Here is a 22,900-nt window from a genome sequence, read left to right as displayed (position 1 = left end):
CCACCTTCTAGTTAAGAAGTACTTGCTACCATACACACAGTTTTTTAAGTTTAGCCATTCCTTGGTATCAACAATAGACTGATTCTTAGATTCTCACAAACACCAAAGTCTGTAGACAGAGAAATTCCTTATATAAACAGGCTGGCATTTGTATATTATCTATGCATATCCTGTGTATAATCTAAAAGCTCTCTAAGTCACAATGCCTGATTACTATTGTATGTGGTTGTCATGCAATACTGTTTAAGAAGAATGATTAGAGAAAAAACTATTAATTGATCAGTACAATTACTTTTTCTTGAATATTTTTGACTTAGTTGCTTAAATCCACAAATATGAAACCCACAGACACAAATGGACAGTTGCACACATATGCTGAAAATTTAAAACTAATTAATATAAAATATTTACTAGGTTGATAACTGTTTATACCCACCTGCCAAGTATAATCCTTTATAACTTCTGAAGGCATTGGAACTACAAGGAGATTCTGAAGAATAAATGCTGCCTGAAAATTAAAAACACAAATGTCAATACTGCCATCTTGTTGTCATCTCTGAAATAACAGAGGTTGCAGCTAGTCATTTATACATGCTGAAAGATCCTCACAAGATCACATAACCGCATTTCTTATTAGCTGATGACCAAATTAGATGATGAGCAAACTATGGAACATTTCATTAGAAAATGCATTTTTCACTATTTCAAAATTTAGTTTGTACAAAAAAATTATTACTATAAAACATTTTAGAAGCATTTAAGAAAGACATAGTTTCTTTAATATCCCTTTGTAGGGTTATATACAGATAGCAAACATTTGTCCTCTCCCTCCTCAATCTCCTCCTTTCTCATACAAAGTCTTCTTAAATACAAATGTCCCAGCTTTACCTATCAGAATACAGGGTGACAGAATAAAATAATCGTATAAATATAAGAATTGATTTTCATTTAATGAAAGATTATAGTACAACTCTATTCAGAGGATAACAAGAATTTGGGGAATCCTAAGAGTAAAACTTCCATCCATCTTCACTGGAAGTCAGTTTTAAAACTTTAAAATTAACGAATCAAAAAAAATCCATAAATGTAAGAATAGTCACTTGAAATTATGACAGACTAATAAGAAACTGGCTTTATACGTTTGCTACTATGTGTTGGTTAGTGGTGGGCCAGGAGCTGCTGTTTTCTTCAGAAACCATTGAGAACTATTTGCTTGTCATTTTTAAAGCTACCAGTGTGAACCATCACTTTGACAGAAACCACCAAGAAGAGCTGGCAAGATGGCTCAATGGGTAGAGGCAGCTGTGGTAAAACGGGTTTGATCCTTAGAACCCACAAGATGGCAAGAGAACTGACTCTGGAGATTGTCCTCTGGCCTTCACAGGCACACACGTGCACAAATAAACGACATAAGTAAGTAAATAATTTTAAAAACACGAATTAAATGGGCTTATTTTCTTCTCAAATATTACTGAAATATACTGTGAAATGCTGCTTTGAAAATATTATTATTAAAGGTTTATAAACACTAATATATGTATTGAGTGAAAACAACTGTTTTCTGTGAATTACTTTTCAATGTGTGATATAAAATTAAAATATATCAGCAAGATGGCTCACCTGGTAAAAGCACTTGCTGCCAACATTGAATTCTACCCCAGAACCCACAAGATGGAAGGACAGGACTGGCTTTGGTAAGCTGTCCTCTGAGCTCCACAGAAGAGCATGTGAATGCACAAGTATATGTGCATATTTATGCACATATATACAAAATAATATTTAATGCAAAAGTTTGAAACATTCTGCCTTAATTTTATCAGAATAAATGACTTGCATTTTTACTATAAATTAGCAACTTTTCATTTAAATTTTTTGTAACCAAATTAAAAATGGTTTTTTCTCAGTCCTCCCTTCTAAACAAGAAGTCAAGTGAGGCTTATAGACACTGCAATAGACTCCCGTGACACCAAGCAGGTGGTGCTGTGGGATGTCTTTCTGTATTCGTGAATATGTGTTGCTCTGATTGGTTGATAAATAAAGCTGCATTGGCCTATGGTGGGAAATCCAAGCAGAGAGATAGGAAGAAGGCAGGGAGAGATGCCAGCTGCCATGGGAGGAACAACATGCCAGCAGACTGGTAAGCCACAGAACACGTGGCAAAACATAAATTAACAGAAATGGGTTAATTTAAAATATAAGAGCTAGAGAGCAAGAAGCCTGAGCTATTAGGCCATATGGTTTGTAAGTAATATAAGCTACTGTGTGTTTACTTGTCCAAGTGGTTGGGGGCCAGCAGGACACAGGAAAACTTCCTAGTACAGGGTGGGAGTAGGCTGCTCACACCGACATACCTCCCGGCGCACCATACTGCATTCTGACTGATCCAGAAGAATGTTCACCACGGTTCCCCAGAGCCCACCAGAAATATTCTGACAACTGTTTGCCAAGGCCACACAGCCAGCTTCAATAGTAGTCAGTGCTGATCCCAATCCCAGTGAAGTGAATCTCACCTGTCAAATAAAGACAGAGAAATCAAATCCAAGGATACTCTTTCTTAGCATGAGGTCAGCCTTCTAGTACAAAAGAAGTGTTAGAACTGAGTGAATATGACATTGGTTTTATATCCCTATGCTATAAGGACATTCAGAAAAGGTGTTCTACATATCTGTGAGTATGGCATTGGCTCCACATTCCTCCATATTAAAGGACACACAGAAATAGTGTATTACATGTCTGTGAATACAGCACTTGCTTTATATTCCTGCAGTCTAAAGACACTCAGAAAGTGCGCCCTACATGTGTATGAGTTGGCTTTACAGAAATTCTGTATCAAGGTTGGGAAAAAGAAATCAGTGACCTAAAAAAAAGTAGACTATGGTCAATTGTCACATGAGGGTAAACTAAATACTATAAGTTAGCATTAAAGTAATTATAATTTACAATTTTTTTAAGGAAAAGCAGTCAGGACACTTGGTCATATATACTGAACATGATTTCTATTTATTCCTCATTCATAAAAAAAACATTATTTTGTTCTATTTTTCATAAGTCATTAATATTTTTGCAAATAAATAGTTTTAACTTTTTAATACATTATTTCAAAATTATAAAGCTGAATTAATTTCTTTATAGGACATGTAGTATTTTCTCAAAAGTTAAAGAAAAAAATATTTCAAAGAAACTTAATTTGGTACAGTAATGCTGACCATAACATAACTGCTATCTAAATAATAATCTCGTGCATTTCTGAATTTTTACCCCACAATAGCTTTTCAGTGACAAACAGGATAAAAATGACATAGCCATAAAACAGCCAAGTAATAAGTCTAAGTGCAGAGTTCCCAAAACTGTACCAAGTTCAGATCAAATAACACTTCTACAAATCAAGGTTTTTTTGTTTTTGTTTTTTGTTTTTTGTTTTTGTTTTTGTTTGTTTGTTTGTTTTTGAAGTGGGATAGCTGCCTTAAAAGAAAGAGATAAGATGTCTTTCTCCATGTACCTGAAACAATAAAAGGAAAAATAAACACATAATAATAATGCAGCCATCCATACAGTGGGAAGGGAGCCTCCCAAAGATCCAATTGTGGATCTTGGACTGCTTGCATCCAAAAACATGAGAAAAGATGAGAAAAGACATTGCTGATTTTTAAAGCAATCATTCTGTGGTATTTATTATAGCAGCCTGAGAACATTAATACAGATTATTTTTTACCAACAAGAGGAGCTATACTGAAACAAATACCTAAAAACATAGAAGTGACTTCTGAACTACACAACAGGTTAGAGTCTAAAAGACTGGAAGTTCAGACCAGGAAGATCAATTACAAGGGTAACTATGGTGTAATATCAGAAAGAAATAAGAACATGTAACTAGAAACATGGTATGGAATAAAGGTGGTCCTTAAAAGATGGTGCTTTGATTTGGACAAGTAACCATCAAAGGCTTGTGGGTTAAATGAATGGTTCCCAGTCCATGGAACCACTGGCAGGAAACAGAACTGTTCAAAGATAGGGCAGTTAGAAGTCTTCTAATCATATTATGGCAAGCCCCCAAAAGATAAATATTGAAGCCCTGGCCCTTCCACCTTTTCTCTCTCTGCTGCCCAGCTGTGAAAAGGTGAGCAGCTGTGGGACTCCATGAGCTCCGTAGACACTGCTATAGGTCCAAAGCCATGAGTCTGTCTGTCAATGGACTGAAACTTTCAAAGCCGAGCCAAAGTAAACCTTGACTTTCTTTTTAAGTTGTTTCACTCTGGCATTTGTTATAGTAATGCAAAGCTGCTTTACACAAATAAAATTAAAAAGTGATCCAACTGTGTTCAAGTGTTAAGTGTTTTGTGAGCAATGAAATTGTACACATCAAGTGTTGAGTGTATTAATTCCTCCTGAGTGCTTGCAGCAAAATGCAAAGGAAACATGATTTGAATAAGGAATTAACAATACATATGTAAAAATGAACAATTATAGGCAATTAAGATTCTCAGCTAACTATGTACAAAATGAGAACTCATGCTCTGGAAAGACCACAGAGGTATGGCTAAATACTGTTCCATGATGAGAGTATGAGTCTTTAGACATTTTAGCAGGAGCCAGAATGGAGATGAGACTGGATTAGCAAAGACAGTGCCAATGTGAATGTCAGGGAATGGGAAAGTGAACTGGAAAGACTGAAAGATTGTGGGGCTTGGATTCTATAGGCAATATGTGTCATCATTCTTCAAAGAGAATAATGGCCCCAAATTGCTATGGATATCGATCGCTCTGTATGTTGTGAATGTGTTGCTCAGATCTGGTTGATAAATAAAATGCTGATTGGCCAGTAGCCAGGCAGGAAGTATAGTATAGCTAGGGCAAGCAGAGAGGAGAATTCTGGGAACAGGAAGGTTGAGTCGTAAGATGTAAAGTACCAGTAAGCCACAAGCTATGTGGCAACTTATAGATGAACAGAAATGGGTTAATTAAGATATAAGAACTAGACAGCAAGAAGTCTGCCACGGCCATACAGTTTATAAGTAATATAAGTCTCTGTGTGTTTATTTGGGTCTGAGAGACTTGGGCCTGAGCAGGACTGGAGATAGCTCCAGCTACACCAAATGTAACTCAAAGATCTTCAGGTTGGCCACTCCTACCTCAGGCTTAGAGGCAGCACGGTTTTCTCCTCAGTTTTCAAGGCTATGGCTGCCTTTCTAATTTCACCGGACCAGGATGGCCCAGTCCAATCCTTCAGCTGGAGTCCAGAGAGACAGCTGAAGAGGTCCCACTGAGTAATAGGAAGCTGTGATGCACAGTATAAAACAAGAGCTTGGGCCTTAAGTGCTAAAGGAATTTGCTTCCCCAGTATGTGCACTTGCTTTGCAACCTCATTTCTTCCATTCTTAACTTCTCCCTTTGGGACGAGGACCCTAGGACTATTCTACCACCAAATAGATATGTAATTTCTGTGCTTGATAGCCCCCTGAGTTGAGAACACATTCTTTCTTCGGGATGAAATAGATGAATTCTCATCTACTTTTGATTTAGATAATACTCACACAAAACTTTGGACTTCAGAGTTTAAAGTTGATATTGCAGTGGGTTAAGATTGTTTTTGTTTGGGGGAGGCTGTTTTGTTTTTTATCTATATACAGAAATTAATGTATTCACTTGAAAAGAAAAGGTGGGTTTTAATGAGAGAGAGATGGAAAGCTACGTTGAAAAATTACCCCCCAAATCTCAGTGGAAGCTGTAATTTCCAATGTGACCTTTTGTAAACAGGGTTTCCTCAAGATAATTAAAATGAAATGAACTCCTAACACTGAGGTCCTACCTCCAACCAGACTAGTGACTTCCTGACACACAGACAGTAAAAAGCCTGTGGATGTTCTGCAAAAAGACAGGTATAGATAGATAGATAGATAGATAGATAGATAGATAGATAGATAGCAGTGATATGCTGGAACTTTCAGCCAACAAAACTGTAAGGTAAGAAGTTCTCTTACTACAATAACCCAGTCAACAGTGTTTCATTATGGCAGCCTGAGGGAAGACAGAGGCTAAATAAACATAAGCTGTATCAATTACAATAACCCACAATATTACAAAAGTATATCTGTTTTGTCTCAGTAGGTTTTCAATCTAAACGTGACAAACTTGGAATTCCTCTATACTGACCTCCGGGTCTCGATCAACCCATAAGGGAATTAGCCAGGCCAACCCTTGCTGAGTAGGAGCATGATCTTCACTGTGACTACCCAAAGGCAAAAACCAAAGTGGCATCCAATCCTAGAATGAAAACCAAGGAAAGAGAACTTCAAGTAAGTTTAGAGAACTTAAAATAACTAAATTTTTGAAGACCAAAAACTAAGAATGTATTTTTAGCCAAAATAAAGCAAATAAAAATATTTGCTTACCTCTCAACAGAGGCTTTTCTCCCATGATTTATTTAGCCAAACAATGTCATTTTCAAGTTAATGATTTCAATCAAAATAAATTTTTAAATCAAGTCAGACACATATAACTTCCAAGAAATTTTATAACCCCAAATAATTATTGTCTTGAAGATTTTAGTTTTGTTTATGTTTTGTGTGTGTGTCACACATGTGTGCAGTTGCCTGCACAGGTTAGAGAACAGCTTTGTATCTATCCCTTGGAGCTGGAGTTATAGGTGGCTGTGAGTCGCTCAATGGGGGTGCGGAGAACCAAACTCAGGTCCTCTGGAAAGGCAGCAAGCACTCTTCACCATTGAATCATCTCTCCAGCACCCACTTCCAAACACATAACTCTTTTTGTCTTATTAACAAGTTAAAAATAGCATTTTCATGTAGCAAGCTTATAGGCTTGAAATGTATTAGACACAGCACATTCCTCTTCAAGCAACAGTTTAGACAGTGGCAGCTTGTGTTCTTACCGAGCTTGGTGCCTGGGCCATCATCTCATGGGATAAGTGAAGTAAGCAAAGAACTGTGCTCTTTGTAACACCTTTGCCCATGAAGGACATAGCATTTCCTCCACGTTCCACATAAAACGAAGTAATGACCTAGAAAGCAAACATAAGAAATTTTACAGTGGTTCCTTTTAAGTATACATAACAGTATGTAAGCATCTTTCTCCTAACTTAGCTAATCAAACATCAGTCGAATAAATTTATAAGTCCTATTAATTCATTTAACAGTGACTAGAGTGGTAAATTTTACCATAGTTAAAAAATGTTTTAAAATGTTTTCAACTTTGGGATTGGTTCAAAGAATGTTTATTTAGTACCTTCCTAGAAGATTTTTCAGATTAATAACATGAATATAATATTTTAAGTGCTGTAGCATTTAAAAACATTTTTACAGTGTAGTTGAAAAGTATATGCAAAATTACTAGCTCTACAAAACTCATTCAGTATCAGGGTTATGCTACACTTTGTTAAATGCAAATAGAAATTTTCTTTACTTCTGAGTCATCTTAGATTTCTATTGCTCATTTGAGAAAACTTGTCCTCATTTTGTTTCTTTCCCATACATCAGAGAGCTCTGACACTTCTCCAACAGGAACAACACAGTAGTATTTCTCTTGTGAAGAGATACTCTGAACTAAGCAACTACATTAGAAAAGTCTTGATTCCTGATTTAGAAAACTCTCTCAATTATGTGGCAATTGTTTTGGAGCATTTCTGTGTGGATCAGACATTGTTCCCCATACAGGGGCTTGGTAACTCACTGTAAGAAGATTGCAAAAAGTAACTCTTTATAGATTATCAACTTAAAATTTTAAAATTCAGTCAGACAAAAAAATATTTCTGGTTCCTACTTAATATTTTTTCAAAGGATGCTGTATTTAGGTCCCATACATTTGAAGGAAAATTCTGCTGTAAGTTCTGGCGCCAACACAAACCTCCACATGGACCCTTCTGCCTCACCTCCTGGAATTCCTTCAGGATTTTTGTTTTGTTTTTGTTTTGTTTTGTTTTTTGTTTCTTCAACTCATACAGCAAAGGAAATCACATGGATAACATACATTACAAATATGTAACATATATATGCAGAAGGCAAATAACAGATCTGCTCAACAGAAATAGTAAGACTTGATATTGGGAGTATGGATCTTTCAAGAAGAATTGGCTTCAGTTACAGAGGAACCATTAATCAAATCAGCAGGACCAACAGAGAGTCTTGTTATGTCTACTCACATAAGCTTTACTTTCTCCTTAATAAGAAGAGTTTAGATAGTATACTAAACTATACTAACGGGACCCATTCACCTGATTAAGCAGAAGGTTCTACAATAAATGTAACTCAGCTACAATTTCTAACAAAAGTGACTTCTTGACATTAACTTCCTATCAGGAAATATAAAGACATACATGTTTTCCTCCTTATTTTCAATTGAGCATTAAACAAACACCTGTTTATTCCAAATCAGGACTTATTAATAAAATTTTTCATAACTATTAAACATTAGAAAATAGGAAATATTTTTATCTATTTCTTGGTTAAGACACTCTGCTAATGTTCATTATCTCAAGATACTGAACTCAGAATGAAGTTATTGTCTTCTGACTGGATTTGTTACTTAGAATTAAACACTTTATTCATCAATATCATGAATAGCTAATTTTGATTTCTAGAATTTGAAGGAGACCTGTGATCAGAAATCTTTCTTACAAAATCTTGAAGCCAAAAATACATTTATTTGACAGTTTCCAAATATAAACAGAACGTTTAGCTTCTCTTCAAACTGTAATTCCTTACATATCTCTGATCTGAAAAAAAAATATAAGTTTGCTTAAAGAGATATCTCTATGGTAAACTTCCAGCAGCTGCGGTGGGTCAACACCAGGCAGCTCCTGTAACAACTCCAGTTACAGAAAGATCTGTATGCTCTCTGCACTTCTACACACTAACATGCACACACGTGTATAAATGTAATTAAAACCAAATAAATAAAGTGGATATATACCATAAAAATTACACATGATTTGTTTTAAAAACCATACTTTAATTAATAGTGCAAATTAGGTACCTGTTGGTTAAGTTGCATTTTAAATCCATGAGTAAAGCTAACTTTCAAAAAAGCATTATAACCAATTCTTTAGCTAATATACCTGTGTAAAATAATTATATACTTCTTCTGATCACTAACACCTTATAGCATGGAGTAATTAATGAGAAAGCTTACAGTATATCTCTTTTGATATATATAATTAAGAAAAACTGTATTTTATTAAGAAGGCTACAGTAAAATTTGTACTGAATTTTATAGTACTTCTGAAAAAACTTAGCACTTCCAAGGCTGTTTTTAAAAATAGAACACAATTTTAGGGAATAACAAACTGTAGATAACAATCATTGTCCTAAGCATTCAAATCCACTGAGGAGTGGAAACGGCCAAGGAACAAGTCTCACAAGCTAACATGAAATATGTAAAAACAAAGAAAATACAATGTATTTCAAAGATTATGTACTAAATAATATTGGCATATGTAAGTTCCTATAGGTAAATGGTCATCTACAGAGCAGCAAACAATACAGCTATGAGAAAGAAAAAAAGAATGAAGCAAGTTAAACCTTAAATTCTATGTAGTGACTGCTACCCATAAAGGGTGGAAACTGCCAATAGTCTCTGCTGAAAAGCTTTGCATGAGCAGCCAAATACAACCAAAAATTCAAAATGAAAAAAAAAAATGAAAACAGAAAAACACTCAAGATGTAAGTTTATCAAAATTCTTAACATGGGGCTCTGAAAAAAAAAAAAAGAAAAAAAAATTCTTAACATGGATGTGGGGTTTTAACACATCAGTTTAAAAAATAAAAGGAGGGCAAAAAGTTGGATGGGTAGAGAAGGAGAAGGAAGAAATTTGGGGACAGGGCAAACAGGATCAAAATACATTGTATAAAATCTAAAGATAAAAATATTGAAATCATAAATATAAAATGAAATGTATCTAACTATTAAAAAAACATTATGGTTAGAAGTTCATAGCCAGCTCCTAATAGTGAGAGTGCATGAGAACCAACCTCCTGTCAGTTCCCTGGAGACTTCTAGATGTTGTGGGATATTTTGTTTGTGTTCTGATAAATAAAGCTTGCCTGGAGATCAGAAGGCCAGGCTAGCCACTAGTTAACTGTAGAAGCTGGGCAGTGCTTTAATCCCAGCACTAGGGAGCTGGGAAGAGGAAGTGATAAGGTGGGGTGGATCTCAGCCCCTTCTGGATCTGAGGATCCAAGAGGTAAGTGAGAAAAAAAAATCAGAGATACATTTTGCAATTGCAAATTGTTGACTTTGCTTCTGTAAACTTGCTTGCGTTAGACACTGACCCATGCCCTCCCTGGAAATAAGTAAAAAATTTCAGAGTCTAGACACCGGCCTTTGGGACAAGGTCTGTAATTATAGATAAAAAATAATAATAATAATAATAAGTCTCTATTTAAAAATTCCCCAAATGGGACCCAAGATAAGGACCATCTGTCCAGTCCAGCAAACTAGGTCAAATGTCAGCCAATCACAAGCCTGTAACTATTCGAACTCCCCCTAGATCTCCAGAGCCAACCAGTTTACGACCGAGTGTTACAAAATTTCTCAAGTAACAAAATGATTGCTCAAATATATGATGGTTTTTAAATTGGGCCAAACCTGGGGCACCTGGTATCTTATGCTAATTTTGTAGTTTCTGCCTTTAAAAATGCTTGTAACCAATGCTCGGGGCTCTCTGACTGACCAGGGTGAGAGTCCGCTCGCGCCAGCGCTGAATACATTTCTCTGGCTTGTTGCATCTGCTGGTTTGGAATCTTGGTTTCTGGGGTGCCCTCCCGCAGACGAAAGTATCCCAGGGGTTGGGGTCTTTCAGTAAGAAGTCACTGGTGGCTGCTCCTCTGCTTCTCGATCTTTCAGGTTATTACCCCGCTATTTCACTCTGGTTTTTATTTATAAGACTAATTAGGTTCAAGCTTCACCTAGGCTTTCAAATTCCAGAATAATCTCAGAAAATTCTGCTAAGACTTCCATCATCTGGCATGCAAGGCTGCCAGTACCCACAGCAACACTGTTCTCTGAAAACTTTGCACAACCATATCCTCATTAAATTAATTACATCATACTTTAAGTACTTTGAGCCAAATGATGATTGTATATATTTGAGGCTATGCTTCTAATCTACTAAATGACAAAAATGCTTACTTAAGAAAAGCTGGGGGGGTGGGGAGCAAAAAAAAAGTAAGACCATACCTAAAAGCATCGGTAAATCGACACTTTTCATAAGTGTATTGTATTCTTCTGTATAAGTAAAAGTCACTAGGGGAAGCACTACAAAGAGGAACCAAGGAGATGGTGGCTCATTCCTCTAACACACTAAAAACACGTTATCACTGGTGAGACAATGAAAGAAAAATGGAGAAAGGATAATTTATATTTGGATAGCAAGAACTACAGATGCAGTATACATTTAAGAGATGAATAGTTTTTAAATAATGATTTTGAAAATATAGACAAACAAAATTCTTAATTCTGGAAAATATAACATACTAAGACAAACAAAAAGTCTAATTATAGATCTACTAAAAACGCAACTCATAACATAATCTTCCCAAATAGAACATTCCAGGCCTGAATGATTTCATAAACAAAATCTATCAATAAGTGAAGAATTAAAGGCATTTGCTTAGAAACTGGAAACAAGGTTAATGGGTAGAGCCAATAAATAAAGATTAAATTTTCATAAATAAACATGAATAAGAAAAAAATTTTTAAAGACATATAACATCCTCATTTTTACCAAAAGGCAAAATGTTCATAGCAACACAAAAATCAAAACACTGTTATGTCCAGATCTCGGGACCCCCAAAAGACCACCATGGAGACCAAATCCCATATGTAAAAGCATGCTCTGGGACTTGGTCCCTGTCTGTCTGACACAGCATGAGGAGAAAGCCCTGAGCCCAGATAGGGTGGGATTTTCATCATAGCAGAGGTTGAGGTAAGGCAGGGTTCAGGACCCTGATTGGCTGACAACGGGCATCTTGGTGAGGAGGAGAAATAGGTGTGTACTAGGCTCAAGGACATCTGGCCACCTTATCTAATGGTTGGAATGTTTGGTACTTCCCCATCTCTGGGTGGATCCCTGGGTGGTGTTAGTTTAAGGCTTTTCCTGGATTTGGGTGTTGGCTGCCAGTAAGCCTGTCACAGAAACTGTGTCTAGGCCCCTAAGCCGGTCATGGTAGCTGTGTGGTCAAGCTGTTTTGAGGACCCTCTACAACACTAAATGTAATTCATTTTTGCAGTATGTAGATTACTATAAAAAAATTAAACTCCACCTATAAGCAACAAAATGAATAAATTTCCTAAGGATATTGTTGAATGAAACCAATCTAAGCAAATGATTCCATTTGCACATTTAAAAAATTCAGAAAACATTTTGTATACCTACACAAGATAAACAACAAAACTATCAAGAATGTGAAAGAAAAGGAAAAGGGTACCAAGCAATCAAGATCCTCTGGGGAAGGTTACCAAAAGGAACATGTTGATGTTGCCAGAGTTGTAGGCTAGGTTCTATTTGGAGATTTGAGGGCAATCTTGTGGGTTTTAATTATGGAATAATTCACTGGGATATTTAATTTTGCATATTTTCTGGACATGTTATTATATTTCACAATTTAATACAGGGCTGGTGAGATGGCTCAGCAGTTACCTAGCTTGGTGAACCAAGTTTTATCTTATGGCTCACTTGGTACAAGGAGGAAAGGGACAGCTATACGTTCTCTAATCGTCACACCTGTGCTGTGGCATGCATGACTATCACCCCACCCTGCCCCAATGCCCAGAGAGGTGGAAATAAAATGTTAGCAGGCAAATGAAGTAAGTGAAAAATCAAATCACTTCTATAAAGATACTTAGGATAAGCCTTAGTCTGTCTTCAAAATGAAAATATGCATATATAATCTCACGTGTGTTTAAAAATTAAGACATTTTATCATTATAAGTTATGCATCTACTGTACTATAATCTACCTTAAATATAACAATCGATACTGCATTTGTTCCTGGCATGGAAATTAAAAAAAAAAAAAATCAATACACAGTATCTAGGTGTTAGAGTTGTCATTCTAACTTACCTCCAGGAGACCCGACAAGTATTTCCCACAAATCTCAAGTGGCTTTGAGAGAGGAGAGTGTGCACTCCACCCCGGGAAAGCAGTGAGGTGAGCCATCCCTCCTAAGGTCCGCTCCAAGGCAGGCAAGCCATAGAAATGAGGAGCATCTGTGACTCTCAGGCACTGGAGCAGCTTCAGAGACAGCTGAGTTTGGAAGACATAAAAAAGTTCCAAGCATTTCCTGTTCATAGAAAAAGAGAAAAACCACAAAGTAAAGCCTCTCGGGGGCTGCCTTAGCTCCTGAAGAGGTTTCTGACGGTGTTGGAGCCCACTAGGTTTCCTAGTGGCTGTACCCAGCAGAATTGCATGGAAGGTTGATTGGACCACATCCCTGGGTACCAGGTGTTTGTGAGGGTCTAACTAGCAAGGGGGAGGTCTTTTGCTCCACACCTTGGCACTGTTATAAACAGACCTTTGGAATACGGTTCTGGGCCGCTTGATAAGGATCCAGGCCCACCTGAGTCTATCCTGTGTTTTCTCTGTTTCTCTTCCTCTTTATTTCTAACTAAGTCTCTTACCCCTTATTCCTCAAGAGTTCCTGGGGTAAATAAGTGTGGGGACTGGTCCTCTACATGATGGTGCATTACATTAGAAATGTATGAATTAGACAAGATGGTAGAAAATATTCCTTCTGGAAATAAGTTTTTCAAGGGACCCATAGAAAAAAATAACAAAGTTAAGTCAAGAGAAATGTAACAAGTACACTGAAAATAATATGTAAGTGGATATTAGCATTGTCACCATAGTGAGGCAGAAAGCCAAAATTAAACACACACACACACACACACACACACACACACACACACACATTTTTTTGCTAGGCAGTAGTGTCGCATGCCCTTAATCTCAGCACTTGGGGAGGCAGGGGCAGGTGGATCGCAGTGAGTTTGAGGCCAGCCTGGCCTACAAGAGTGAGTTCCGGGACAGCAAGGGACAGCAAGTGAGTTCCAGGACAGAGAAACCCTGTCTCAGAAAAAAAAAAAAAATTTTTCAAGTGAATTTAACTTTCATATATTAATAAAATACTTAAATCACTGTCATGAAAGTGTTTTCATTTAATTAAAATTGACCTTTTCCATAAAAATAGAAACATATAATCGAAACTGTCATAAATAGAACATTTTCTAAAAAACAAATTCCTAAAATTAAGTGCCTAGGCATGGATTCAGAAATATAATTCTTAGTTTAAAAAAAAAAAAAACTTTATATTACAAACTACTAAATAAAGCCTGAAATTTTTTCAATACTACTAATTACAAGACTCTAAAACTGACAACTTTGACTGCATCATTATCTACTCCATTAGATAAGGTCATTATTTCACAAATGTCCCAATGGCAGACTGTTAAAGCATTTTAGAAGCACAAAGAACTCACACTAAAGCCAAAAGTTACTTAAATAAGTTCACTTCCTTACAAGGTCAATCACAATCAACCTAACACTGTTTGAGATGTTCCTACCTTGTTTTAGCATTCAAACCTCCTTCTCTCCCTCCTCCTCTTCCCTCCCACATAACCACAAAGTTGGGCAGTACCCAGATGAGTACCCCAGGCATTAGCAATATAATAGCCACTGATTTTCTCCAATGAGAACCAAGTGCGTCTTGAGGAATTTTTATTTCATCTTCCTAAAACAACACTGTGCTTATTTCACCTTTAAAATCACCATACACACACACACACACACACACACACACACACACACACACACACTTTCCTTTTTACCAGCTGCTTTTTATTGCTATCGTGGTTAAACCCAACAGCATAATAACTTTAACATGAAGAAAAAAGGAATATAGTAAAAAAATGGCGTTCTCATAAACAATTTTGTATTAAAGACCAATCGTACACTTAAACTGATATTTTCACATAAGATTTTTTTTGGTAACAGTTTAGTGTAACTGGTTTCTGCATGGAGGAGTAAACTCATACTTGATGGTAGATGTGCTCTTTGCCAACTAAATCTAACATGTGCTATTTTGGAACCTATCAAAGTCTCTGTAGTACTGTTCACTAAATGAACAAAATAAGGATCAGTGTGCCTTTGTGACTATATATCTAATGCTCCTTTTCTCAAGCTGACAACACCTTCTCATGTGGTGACTCTGACTCTAAGGAGTGTATGTGGACATTCAGGCCTGTGTGGTGTGACTGCACTCTTCATTCACACTTGCTCTGCTTCCTTCAATTGTCTTTCTTGCAATACTTCTCAGTATAAGCGTATCCCACTGCATTTAAAAAAAGAATACATATATTTTGAAGATTCATTTAGAAAAAGAAATACATTTAGGCATTGTTGCTGCTATCTGATAAAAATGGGTAAGAACTTTTGTAAAATGTGCATCAGATTAAAAGCTCAAAAGGAAAGCCAGGGAAGTGAGACACTTCAGCAGATAACTCAGCCACAAAGCAATCAATAAATGGATAGAGGAAAAAAGTACCAAAAAATAATAACTAATGTATATTTTATTTATTTACTTATTTATCTTGGTTTTCCAAGACAAGGTTTCTCTGTGTAGCCCTGGCTGTCTGGGAATTTACTCTGTAAACCAGGCTAGCCTTAAAATCAGAGATTTGCTTGCCTCTGCCTCCTGAGTGCTGAGATTAAAGGTGTGTGCCACCACTGCCCAGCCAATAATGTATATTTTAAAAAAGAAATTCTGATACAACTAATGAGTCAAAGAAGTAGCTGAGGATATAAAAAAATACTTAGAGATCAGCAAGTAAGATAATCTACATGAAATGGAATTCTTAGAAATACAGAAACTATAAAAAAGGGGAAAAGAATAGCAATCTCCATTAAAATTGTAATGACACTATTCACAGATAGAAATAAAAACCTCCTAAAATTCATATGTAAACATAAAATACCCCCCCCAAAAAAAAACCTAAATCAATTCTTTAAAAAACTATAGTAACATAGTAACTGAATTCCAGCTATCATAGTTCCAAAAGAAAAAAAAAAACAAAAACCAAAAGAACACTTAAAAACAGATGTGTGGGCCAATGGAATAGAAGTTGTAAAAAAAAAAAAAAAAAAAGCCAAAACAGCGATAGCAACTTCCTCCTGACAAAGGAAACAAAACCTAATTGTCTAGTATATTAAGAGAAGATCAAAAAATTACAACCAGGCTGTACCAGAAACACAAACAGATTGAGCCTATCGGGTGAACAGCCTTTACCTCTTAGTTTAGAGAACTAAGAATTCAAGAAAAAACTAAGAAGTCTTGGAAATCAAAGAAAAGTATGCTTTATATAAATGAACCCAAATGGCAAACAACACAAATGGTACCTGTCCGTGACTGTCATGAAAACCAGCAACAAGGAATTGAGAAGAGCAATCAGTTCTTTCTGGAGTTGCTGTCTGACTGCAGTCCGGACGTGATCTGTCTCTTCTCGTGCCTGTGACTCTGTCAGAACCAGCAGGTCTAATAGTGGGTTTGGATTCTAAAACATAAACATTTTTAAAATATACTTATTCTCTGACTGATATGTGTTGCTTCCTATACGTTTTCTGTTGCTGTGTTATTGTCTAACTAGCAAAATTGGCAGCCCTAGGCTTTAACTGCATTCATAAAGACATTCTAAATTGGACATGGTCTTAATGTATTACGTCAACAAGAAGAAAGTGCATCCATTATAAAGAACTGTGGGGAACAAAATGAGAAGAAAATCAAACAGGATGGAATCTGGAAGGAAAGCACATATAGCTCCATACTCCCCTCTTTGTCTCTATGATGAGAAATATAAAGTGAATTATAATCATGTGTTTTTCACAAAATTAAGTGAAAGATCCACTATTCAGACATTGGCTTTACTGATTACTATTTTCTTTACACCTCATTTTGATGGCTGACTATTTCTCAACCATAATGACTTACAGTACTACTTATGGATACTCAAAAGTTTATAATTTCCCTGAACGCAACAAAGAGTGTGCACACCTCTGATTAGTACTCCTATAAAAACTGTAAGCCAAGAAATCAGCAAGACAAACCACTGTAATAGTTTTAAACTTTCCATATTATCCGGGAGCGGGGGTAGTACGGATTTATATGACTAAGCAGGATGTGAAAGTGAAAAGAAGTAAATCAAACTTCCACTTTATAAAATTTGTCCTGTTTACCAACTAAAAAACTGTAGCTGGAGGTATTTAAAAGGATTATTTCTAACAACATTGAGTGTAGAAGACATTGTAAGGTATTAGATGGAGGCACAACTAAACATATGGTACATTAATTATTTTGGTGTTACAAACACCATGCTGAAGAAGGAAAACACAAGATTTCATTTAACTTTCTGAGTAACTAGAAAATCTGTTTTCGCACATGTGTATTACAAATAGGCAATCCAATAGTAAAGAGGATAAATCCTACAAAAGCAGAGCAAGAGGTATCACACTCCAAATCTAGTTAATACTCATTATTAGCACTGTGTCACATCACCAGTGCATATAACAACATACAAATTGATCACATCTAAATGTAGCTACTGCTCTTATTAAATTCTTTATGTAAAGAACTCAACTTAAAAATGCCTGCATTGCATCTAGCGAAAAGAAATTCAGAGAAGAAAAATCTTCAAATCATTTATATTACAAAGTATGTTGAGAATACATAAATTAGATAGGTAAGTCTAAAAGTACATCAGTGGAAGCTTTGGCAAAGACCTCGGGAGGGCTGTCTTGGTTCTAATTTACATTACTATACTTTATACCTAAGCAGTGCTTTTTTCCAAGCTTTTTATCTTATCTTAAGCAAAAAATACCCATGAGTCAATTAAAATTACCTAAAACATAGGTGACAAATCCATTTTCTCCAATGAATAAAAGAATCAGGACATGCACCTGGGTTATTTAAAAAAAAAATCAATATATTTTCTATAGGATCACAGCCTAACGAGTGACTCACACTTATATGCCAACTGATTCCTATAAGTAGTGGTAAAATAAACAACCAATTCATACTAAGATTCTCAAATGTCTATACATAACAATAAGGAAACATTTATTCTGATATACAAGTAAAAATTAAACAGAAATCACTGACTGCCATAATGATATTAAGTATTTATCTAAAGTAAGATTTGCCCAAAGACTCAATCCAACTAGTAATCCAACTGTTCCTACTGTGACTTTTCTCCTTCTGTATCTTCAGTACACATGTTAACATTCAAATCTAGTGCACTTTCACAGTATCATTTCTAAAACACAAGAAAAGTACAGGAGTGAGCAGGGATGATGGTTCTGCTGAGGTCTTCTGATTGCAGCTGCTCAATCTCTCACACCTCAAGCTTCTGTCTTTTCATATTGGTATGCTATCCTCATTTTAAACTACTTGAGCCTTCATTTGTCACTGCTGACCTCTAAAAAGCCAAACATTTGTACAGCAATGGCTCGTTTTCTATATGCACATACACCTAATTTCACACTCATTTGTAGTAGGTACTATGTTCCCTAAAATATTGTGTGTTCCCTGAAATAAACATATCTGGGGTCAGAGAACAGCCAGCCACTAGAACAAGCCAAAAATGGTGGCTAGAAAATGGGAAGAGTAAGCCATAACAGAAGTTGGGCGTTGGTGGTACACACCTTTAATCCCAGCACTTGGGAGGCAGAGCTAGCTGGATCTCTGAGTTCAAGGCCACTTTAGAAACAGCTAAGCCTTTAATCCCAGAAATCCAACCTTTAATCCCAGGGAGTCGGGGCAGAAAGAGAAAGGTATATAAGGCATGAGGACCAGGAACTAGGAGTAAAGCATGTAGTTAGTTAAGCATTTGGTTGATTAAGCGTTCAGGCTTTGGAGCAACACAGTTCAGCTGAGATTCATATAGAGGAGGACTCAGAAGCTTCCAGCCTGAGGAAACAGGATCACCTGAGAAACTAGCAAGGTGAGATAGCCATGGCTTGTTCCGCTTCTCTGATCTTCCAGCATTCACCCCAATAACTGGCCTCAGGTTTGTTCTTATTAATAAGAACACTTTAAGATTCATGCTACACTCATTAGCAGTCTGTGCCTGAAGGCGTATAATGCTTTCAGTGAACTATGGCACCAGGGCATGTTACAAGAAAGTCAACAAAGAAGTAGTTCTGAGAAGCATCCCCAAAAGAGGGGAAAAAATTAAATTACAGCCCCACTTTTATGAATTTCCATTTAAAAAATCACTCTGATAAGAATCTGAATTGGCTCTTATTAGTTCTAGATAAACAAAATAGCATTATATTAAGATACAGAAGAGTAAGGTAATATTCTTAAAGAATTATCAAACAATATGTTCCTTATAATAAAGTGGTAAGGCCCAAGGCAAAAAATTCCAAAGGAAAACAGTTCCCAGTCTACCCTCTGAAAATTAATGGATTTGTCTTTCACTTCCTACTAGTATTCTTTGCCCAGATGAAGCATTTATATTGGTCAATCAATGACAAACCACAACAAAAGACTCTGTAATTCAAAGATCTCCCTAATTTATGAAAAGTTCCTTCATGAATGAGTGAAAGGAATGAAAGAAAGGAAGGCACTTGCCTAGCAAGCACAAGGCCCTGAGTTTGATCGTCAGCTCCAAAAAATTTAAAAATTTTGGCCGGGCAGTGGTGGCACACACCTTTAATCCCAGCACTCGGGAGGCAGAGGCAGGGGGATCTCTGTGAGTTTGAGGCCAGCCTGGGCTACCCAGTGAGCTCCAGGAAAGGTACAAAGCTACACAGAGAAACCCTGTCTCGAAAAACCAAAAAAAAAAAGAAAGGAAGGCAGCCAGTCAATTATGGAGTAGAACCAGCAAGAAATCAAGAAGCAATCTGTAGAAAATTTAAAGAAAAAAACGCCTCATAAATCACTCCTAATGACATACTGCTATATCCAGAGATCAGTGAACCTCTCAGCCCCTATCAGAGAAGCTTCTTCTTACAATAGATGGTAATAAACATACAGCCCCACAACTGGACAATCACAGAAAGTGAGAGATTCTGGAGCGCACAAAGTCTCACCGCTTTCCAGAAGCTATCTGCAATTGTTAGCTGCTGGGAGAAGGGAAATTAGGGTTTTTGTTTGTTTGTTTTCTTTTCTTTTTCACAATGGAAAGACACTGGGTGTATCAGTCACACTCCAGGGCATTCCCCATGCTCAGAAATGGTGGCCAGCATATATGACTCCATGTGGTTTTTTTTGTTTTGGTGTGGTGTGGTGTGTGTGTGTGTGTGTGGTGTGTGTGTGTGTGTGTGTGTGTGTGCGCGCGCGCGCGCGCGCGCTACTTTTTGTTGTTTATTTGGGTTTTAGTGTTTTTTAAAAGAAAGAATGTGAGGTTGGGTGGGTAGAGAGGTGGGGTAAGATCTGGAAGTGGTAAGGACAGGGAAAAATATGATAAAAATATATATGAAATTCAAAAAATACATAAAAACTTTCTAAAATTCACTAACATAAAAAAATACTAAAATATAGCAAAAACCTCACAAACAGAACTGGATTTATTAAACATCAAAATGCAAGTTATAACTCACTCTATGGAATGCCCACTGAAAAAAAAGTCAGTCATATCAGAGAGGCCATACTGCAATAAACATTCACCACAAGATAAGAATTATTTTACTAAACACTTGTTATAAAAACATTGGTTTTCCCAAGCAAGTTCCTTCCCAAACCAAAGTTTTAAATTCTTTTAACACACTTACATGCCTAAGAAGTAACTCCAGGATCCACTGTAAAAGTCCTATTGATGGATTTTTTCTTTGTTCCTTTATTAACTTATTCAAAAAATGTATGATGTCTATTAGCAGTTTCTCATCTTCAGTGCAAGCAGGAAGCACTTGTAAAAACCTGTATTTTAGAAACAGACAGTAATCAGGATTTCTAGCTCTTAAAAATGAACACCTCATCACTGTTTATCAAGTATGTATAGTCAACACAAGCACAAATTTTCTAAGGTAAGACCCCAGATGTTTATCTAGAGTACTGGGAAATGCACAGATGAAGGAATGCCATTTGCCTCCCAGAACATCAGCCATTATGGAGGAAAATGTGATGAAGTTAGTGATGAAAGAAAACGAAGTGAGAAGTACTTTGAGGAAAAGCACAAGCTCAGCTGGGACTGAGGCTCAGTGGTCAAACACTTGCCTTGCATGTATGGAACTCCAGGTTCACCCAGGATTGCCAAAATTAAAATAGAAACTTCAAGAAAAGTGCCAAAAGGGATGCCAGGAGGAAAACACTCCCTCTACTTGTGCATTCTCAAACTGGCAGTGCCAGGCTTCACTAATAAGAATTACGATTTCAAATCCAAGTCTGACCTATTAGGAAAATCAAGAAAGAAGAGGGGGGGAACCGCACACATACACAATCTTGCAAAGAAGTTATTAGATTTTCGTAGCAAGCTAAAAGGAGACTTGGGAAGAATCTGTTTTTAAGAATAACAGAAGCCAAACCAACCTTCTGAAATTCTTAAATAAACACTGGTGTAAGATAGCAAGAAGTCTGTTAGACAAGAAAATTTCTGTAGGGGAATAAAAGGTAAAGTTTAGAAAACCATTTTTTAAAGGGCAATTGGGAAGATAAATTAGATTCAGCAACATTGGTAACAGCTTATTTAAAAACACCCAAAGGAGCTTTATCAATATGTTGTTTGAGAAACAATAACAAGAATTAGGTCACACAGCATCCACTGCACACTGACCTTTTGCCACAATTTTAAAAGCTTATTTCTAAAACCTTGATAGCTCCATTTTTAAAATGAGAAAAGTCAGGCAAAGATATGGTTAGGTAATTTTTTTTTATGGTCTTGTGGCTACTAAGCGTTAGAACATAAATGTTAAATGCAAGCAGTCATCACCATGGCAAAGTTGGTTATGTGATATTTGCTGTACTATTGTGATTGCTATATTACACCTTTTCACTTAAAGTGTCTATTTTGAGAAAATGGCATTCAGTTGAAAAAAAAAACACCAAATCTTGATTTAAGGGAATACAAATTAGAAAACTATTTTTATAAGACAGAATGAAGAAATGATTCTAACAAAATAAAATGTCAAAGTCATAAAAATTTCAAGAAATCTTCCATGATATCCAACAAAATCATATCATCCCTATAGCATCATTCTGTATCAGCTCCCATATCCCTTAAGTCCATGTGTAATTTCTCTTTCTGTTATTCAAAGGTACTCTTCTCTAATGGAAAGCTTTCATCTCTTCGCCTGGCATCTGTCCTATTTCTGTGGTACTTACCTCTATCATTCCTTGACTTAAACTTCTTCCCCTGAAACACTAGGCCCCTACTGGGCGAGATTAGAAACCCTTTTATCCAGTCTCTCCTTGGAAGCAGTCCCACTATTGGTAACACTATTTGCTGCCTTCACCATGAGTTCCATGATAGCAGAGGACATATTGTTTTGCTTACTATTAAATTTCCTAAAAGTGCCTAGCACCTAGTAGGTAAACAAATGTTTGCTAAATTCACTAAGGAAAAAAAAAATATTCTTTTTTCTTTGTCTACTCCATCCTACATTAGTACTTCCATTTTAAAAGTCATCACATCATGATGATAGAGGAAGCATGAATAAATAAAAAGTCTAAAGAACATTGAGAGCAAGTGAGGAGAAAAATTTGAAGAAATTATACTTAAATAACTGGAAAGAGGTCACATGCAAATACAGTTATGATTAATTCTGAGTAATTACATACTAATAGGTATAATTACAAAGTAACAGTTCAAAACAAGAACTTATGGTCAAAGTCCAAAAATGGAACAGTCCATTCTTTAAAAGGTCCTCCTCATATTGGAGGTGCAGGACTGTTAACAGGGAAAT

At 36.3% G+C, this 22,900-nt stretch overlaps 1 protein-coding gene across 1 annotated transcript in view; it reads right to left on the bottom strand.

Annotated features, from left to right (window-relative positions):
- Window positions 1-22,900, bottom strand: part of Rttn (rotatin) — a 172,979-nt gene that overhangs the window by 74,607 nt on the left and 75,472 nt on the right. The window contains exons 26-32 of the mRNA XM_036205187.1: window positions 20,774-20,918; window positions 16,403-16,557; window positions 13,073-13,292; window positions 6,887-7,015; window positions 6,151-6,261; window positions 2,352-2,510; window positions 437-508 (exon numbers count right to left, since the gene is read on the bottom strand). Coding sequence (XP_036061080.1) covers window positions 437-508; window positions 2,352-2,510; window positions 6,151-6,261; window positions 6,887-7,015; window positions 13,073-13,292; window positions 16,403-16,557; window positions 20,774-20,918 — 991 coding nt within the window. The remainder of the gene's footprint in view (window positions 1-436; window positions 509-2,351; window positions 2,511-6,150; window positions 6,262-6,886; window positions 7,016-13,072; window positions 13,293-16,402; window positions 16,558-20,773; window positions 20,919-22,900) is intronic.

The sequence above is a fragment of the Onychomys torridus genome, chromosome 13 (genome assembly GCF_903995425.1).
Source record: "Onychomys torridus chromosome 13, mOncTor1.1, whole genome shotgun sequence".
NCBI classification, from domain to species: domain Eukaryota; kingdom Metazoa; phylum Chordata; class Mammalia; order Rodentia; family Cricetidae; genus Onychomys; species Onychomys torridus.
Note: the sequence above shows the minus strand (reverse complement) of the source record. Positions and strands in the feature narration are given on the sequence as shown.